The sequence below is a fragment of the Rhinoderma darwinii genome, chromosome 2 (assembly GCF_050947455.1).
Source record: "Rhinoderma darwinii isolate aRhiDar2 chromosome 2, aRhiDar2.hap1, whole genome shotgun sequence".
Taxonomy (NCBI): Eukaryota; Metazoa; Chordata; class Amphibia; order Anura; family Rhinodermatidae; genus Rhinoderma; species Rhinoderma darwinii.
This window is the reverse complement of record NC_134688.1, coordinates 314,815,376-314,821,375: the sequence shown is the minus strand read 5'-3', so window position 1 is coordinate 314,821,375 and position 6,000 is coordinate 314,815,376. Positions and strand designations below refer to the sequence as shown.

The window sequence follows — 6,000 nt, the reverse complement described above, 5'->3', positions numbered from 1 at the left end:
TGTTAACAGTCCCCTGCCTGTGACGTAATAGTATGTCACAGGGCGTTAAAGGGTTAAGAAACACTAAATAACTTCAAGTTATAAGAAGAAAATAAGCCTCAAATAGTCAAAAATATTCAGTGAAACTTCTCCATAAAGCCACCCCTGACTAGACCAGATTATTCTGAGATGGATTTTCAGTACGCTTATATTCAAGGTATATTGGCCCTCTTCTTTAACCCTTTCAGGACCAAGGGTCATCGATGCCTCAATGACCAGCCCCATTTTTTCAAATCTGACATGTGTCATTTTATGTGGTAATAACTCTGGAATGCTTTTGCCTACCCAAGCGATTCAGAGATTGTTTTCTCATGACATATTGTACTTTATGTTAGTGGAAAAATTTGGTCAATAAATTCATAGCTTATTTGTGAAAAACACCACAATTTTAAGAAAATTTGCAAAAATTATAATTTTTCTAATTTTAAATGTAATCTACTTGTAAAACAGATGGTAATACCAGACAAAATTGTTGCTAATTAACATTCCCCATATGTCTACTTTATATTTGCATTGTTTTTTGAACATTATTTTATGCGTACGTTACAAGGCTTAGAACTTTAGCAGCAATTTCTCACATTTTCAAGAACATTTCAAAAGGCTATTTTGTCAAGGACTAGTTCAGTTCTGAAGTGGCTTTGAGGGCCTTATGTACTAGATAGACCCCATAAATCACCCCATTTTAAAAACTACACCCCTAAAAGTATTCAAAACAGCATTCACAAAGTTTATTAACCCTTTAGGCATTTCACAGGAATTAAAACAAGTAGAGGTGAAATTTACAAATGTAATTTTTTGCCGAAATTAATTTGTAATACATTTTTTTCTGTAACACAGAAGGTTTTACCAGAGAAATGCAACTCAATATTTATTGCCCAGATTCAGCAGTTTTTAGAAATATCCCACACGTGGCTCTAGTGTGATAATGGACTGAAGCACTGGCCTCAGAAGCAAGGGAGCACCTAGTGGATTTTGGGGCCTCCTTTTTTTAGAATATATTTTAGGCACCATGTCAGGTTTGAAGATGTCTTGTGGCGCCAAAACAGTGGAATCACCCCAAAAGTGGTTTTATAAACTACACACCTCAAGGAATTTATCTAGGGGTATAGTTAGCATCTTGACCCGACAGGTCTTTTGCTAAATTTATTAGAATATGTCTGTGAAAATGAAAATCGACTTATGAATTATTTTGTTTTTTACAAAGAATAAAGAATAAAAAGCACCCCAGAACTTGTAAAGCTATTTCTCACAATTACAGCAATACCCCATATGTGGTAATAAACTGCTGTTTGGACCCACAGCAGAGCTCAGAAGGGAAGGAGCGCCATTTGCCTTTTGGAGCGCAGATTTTGTTTGGTAATAGTTCTGTTTGGGGTTTTGCTGGTATTTCAGTTTATAATGTGGGGGCATATGTAAGCTGGGCAGAGTATATCAGGGCATAATAAGAGGTTATAATAATGGGGTAAATAAATAATTCATAGATGTGTGTCCGGTGTCGCACTGATAAATGGTGCCCAATCTTATCCGCTTTTGGACATGCTGCACAATTTCTGTCGCTATATTCTGAGCGTCAGAACTTTTTTACATTTTTTCTCCACCGGAGCCGTGCGAGGGCTTATTTGTTACGTTCCAATCTGTAGTTTTCATTGGTACCATTTTAGGGTACATGTGATTTTTTGATCACTTTGTATTAGATTTTTTGGGCAAGCAAAGTGACAAAAAAAAACATACATTTTGACAATGTTTTTTGTCCTTTTTTTTACAGTATTCACTGTGCGCTATAAATTACATTTTACTTTATTCTGCAGGTCGGTACGATTACGGCGATACCATATGTATATAATTTTTGTTTATGTTTTTGGCGTTTGCACAATAAAATCCCTTTTCTATAAAATTATTTATTTTTTGTGTCACCATATTCTTAGAGCCATAATTTTTTTATTTTTCAGTCAAAAAAGCTGTGTAAGGGCTTGTTTTTTGCGGGACGGGTTGTAGTTTTTATTGGTATTATTTTGGGGTCAATGCAAATTTTTGATCACTTTTTATTCTATATTTTGGGAGGGGTGATGACCAAAAAAATAGTGATGCTAGTATTGTTTTTTAATTATTTTTTGCGGTGTTCACCGTGCGGGAAAAAGAATATTATAGTTTTATAATTGGGGTCGTTACGAACGCGGTGATACCAAATATGTGTACTTTTTTTAACGTTTTATTTTTTTTCCTATAATAAAAGACTTATTATAGGAAAAAAATAATTTTATGTTTTTGTAACTTATAACTTGTTTTTACATTTTTATAAAACATATTTCTTACTTTTTTTTTTACTTGTTTTACTTGAAGACCTGCAGCACTGATGGCTTCTATAATACATTACACTACCTGATCGGATTGCAACAAACTTTCCCTGCAATCCGATCATGTCTCTGGGACCAGAGGCAGGGGTTAACAGCACTTCTCTGAGACACCCGGATCGCACTTTTAACACCCACCATGAATGCACGTTGGCGTTGCACAGAGCCCAACAAGCGCTGACGTGAATTTACTGTGGGCGGTCAAGAAGCAGTTAATAACGGTGATCACATTCTCTGTAACCGAACCAATCGGTTCGGCTGTCAGAGAACAGGTTGCTGGGGAGCCACGGACACTGACACAGCCGGCGTCCAAGCGCTTTTCGCAGTGCTATGCCGGCTGGAACAGAGATCTGAATATACACGTCCTGGCAGCACAGGGTATGTGCGAAAAGGACGTCTATCTACAGAATGTCGGCATGAGAGGGTTAAGAGGATCACATCTAGGAAGAACATTTTTCATAGAAATGTTTGGGTTCTTGTCTCAAAGAGGTTTTACTGTATTTTAATAATCTAAAGCATTGAAAAATCTTCCCTGTAGAGAATGTCTTACCTTGGTACAGATACAATGCCAACACCAGTTTTCTGTGTATTACACCGCAGGCGGATTGCGGTAGCGCGACCAGAAACACAGGACTGAGTAACTTCTTTTGACCTGTAAGATTAAGATGATGATCTGTATGTAAGCCTGTGGGACAGTTTTAGTATGACAAAGTATAGAACATTAACTTATATCAAGCAGCCGCAATAGCAACCACTGTCCGCCAGCAAGGAGTTTTCCACTAGCTGCTAAACAGTAGTCGACATGATAGAAAAAAATATTGTTTAATGTAGAAACCCTCTTATATGTACAAACTATTTCCTCCAACAGCACACAGTGCAATAATTCAGGGGTCACAACCCTTTTGCCTAGCTTTGAGAAAGGTGGTGTGAACCCCCAGAAAGTTACATCCTGCGCTGTCGGATTTGGTTGTTTGTACATATGGCAATTGATGTGCACTTATGATATGAAATTAAAGTACAAAAGGATATCTTCATTGATCTTACCTACTGTATGTGCAATTCTGAGGACCCTGTTTTACAACCAGCAGGCTGGGAATGATGCCTGCATTTTCAAGTTAATGATCATATACCACGTTATTTTTTAAAGCATACCTTTTCCAGGTGACTTTTCAGAATAAGCCATCATGCATGTGTACATAAGGAAAAACACTATTCCTGACCATTATACGACTTGTATCCTGCATTTTCCAGCAGTTCTCCCTCTGAAGGCTCACATACACAGAAAAAGCATGGAGGACATTATAGAGCAGTAATAAGCAGTGTTACTGCGGATCCAACTTTGGCGTGAGGATGTAAAACACTTTAAGAAGCTGTAGCAGCATCTCTGTGTCTCTGCCTCTATGTAGATGGGAGGAGGGAGTGCTGCATAGACATCTTATGGGCAGCAGCTGTAACCTGATGTCTCAATGAAACAAACACTTCATCTCTGCCTCTCAAGATGCAGTGAATTAAAAGTGTGTGATCGGTGCAGGAGAGAGGAGGAAAGCAATCTGATAAATAGTTAAAGAAGCAATTTTCTGTAATAAAACAGATTACAAAGTTTTTTTTATCTTCTTTGCTTGTAATACTGATTTATGGAAAATCTTTTGAAAATGACAGTGACTCTTAAAACAGGACCTGTCACCAGGTCCGAACATCCAATTTACATATATTATATGTAAGCTGCCTCGTGCTGATTGGACAGTGTCAAAGGCAGTGAAGAGGACCCAGGAAGATTCATTGTAGTTCACACCCCGTTGGCTAACTACAGTGAACTAGCATATTGGGTGCCTAAAGTATGGAGCATTATTATTTTGGAACGGGGGGAGCAGAACAAAAAATAAAAATGAAATTAGACTTATTACTATAATATAATAGTGTGACTAGATATAATTGTTTCCGTTCCGTTAAATTGTAAATTTACTGCCTGGATAGAACGATTTAAAATGAATTTTAATAATAGATTGTTAAAATGGGCTCACATAGCCAAATTACAACAGGCTCAGCAGGGTGGTCAGCAGCAGAGACAGGTCTATTGCAGTGATAGGTAAAGTTCACCCTTAGACCAGCCTCTCCTATTATTTTATAATTGCTGAACCCAGCCTGCTGAATGATTCGCGCTACTCTGCGCTAATCCGCACTAATCCAACGCGTTTCTGCACCCACTGGTATTTGTGGGGCATCATCAGGGATTAATTGTATTGTTTCTGCCGGCTCGCACAGTTCTGTGCTTAGTAAACCTCCCGGCCCGTGCACGATTAAGATAATAACATCTCACACGAGCCGGAGAGGTGCCGGTCTTTTAACAGGCTCCAGCCCTCCCCTTCTGCTGACGTGCCCGCGGCCCACCGCCAATCCTGATACAACACGTCACTCATGACCTGTCAGGACTGCGGAGCGCCCCCCTTCCTCGGCAGCCAATCAGAAAAGGTTAGGACGCACTGCGTCCCTGGTAACCTTAGAGATCCGAAAAGCGGATATATCAACAACATAGGGATATAATACTATGTATTGGACACAGATCACAGTTATATCATCACTGCTAATGGATAAGAGTCGATCAATCAGTTATAACCGGGGTTACCACGTATTAGCATCTCAATTAGCAAAGACGTGCATACGTCCGGTCGTCATGGAAACATTGTAGACTTTCTTCGATATACATTAACCCAATATATGGCTGCCAAAGAGCAGTCTATATCGCTAGAGGGTGCTTCATTCATATTTATACCAGACAGACTGCAGTTGAGAAATTAATCTGACAGGCATTTCTAATGTGAAGAGTAGGGTCACCCTTCAAGTGAACCCTAATGAAATCATAGAAAATATGCATAAAGGATTTGAATCACAACAGACAAACCAGCTTTGAGGAATTTATCTGAGGGGCATTTATGATGTAAAAGTGAGGCCACACTTGAGGTGAATCCTAATGAAGTCATAGAAAACATGCATAGGAGATTTGTTCATTCAAACCAAGGGGGCTCATAGTTCGCAACTGAAAAATCCATTGTGCCTCTTTTTGTAGGATTATTTTGTTAATATCACCACCTCTAAGTGTGGATTTGATATGTTCAATACCTTGAAATTTGAGACACGAACTGTCCCCACTGTGACATTCCCGGACGTGGCGTGATACCCGAGTATCCTCTTTCCTCCTACAGTCCTCAATATGATCCCGGATTCTCCTTCTGAATTCTCTAATGGTTTTACCAATATATTGTCTTTTACAGTCACATGTGATCAGGTATACGATTCCCTTGGTTCTACAATTGATATAGGTTCTATTATCAAATACCCTTCCTGTAGTCGTGCTTTTAAAACTGCTGCTACACGCAATGGACACACATGCCTTACACAAACCACATCTATAGCTCCCCTTGAGGTTGCTACTTAACCAAGTGGTGGGTGAATCCTGCCCACCCATGTGGCTGTGTACAATATGATCCTTGATATTCCGCCCCCGTCTGAATGTTATCAGGGGGGAATTTCCTACCAGGTTCCCTATGTCAGGGTCAGCTTTTAGGATCCCCCAGTACCGTTGTAAAATTGATTTCACCTCTGCACTGGCAGA

At 39.2% G+C, this 6,000-nt stretch overlaps 1 protein-coding gene across 1 annotated transcript in view; it reads right to left on the bottom strand.

The window, feature by feature from the left end:
- The window catches only part of ELAPOR1 (endosome-lysosome associated apoptosis and autophagy regulator 1), a 271,583-nt gene that overhangs the window by 45,264 nt on the left and 220,319 nt on the right, over positions 1 to 6,000 (bottom strand). The window contains exon 16 of the mRNA XM_075853543.1: positions 2,941 to 3,042. Within this exon, the coding sequence (XP_075709658.1) occupies positions 2,941 to 3,042 (102 nt within the window). The remainder of the gene's footprint in view (positions 1 to 2,940; positions 3,043 to 6,000) is intronic.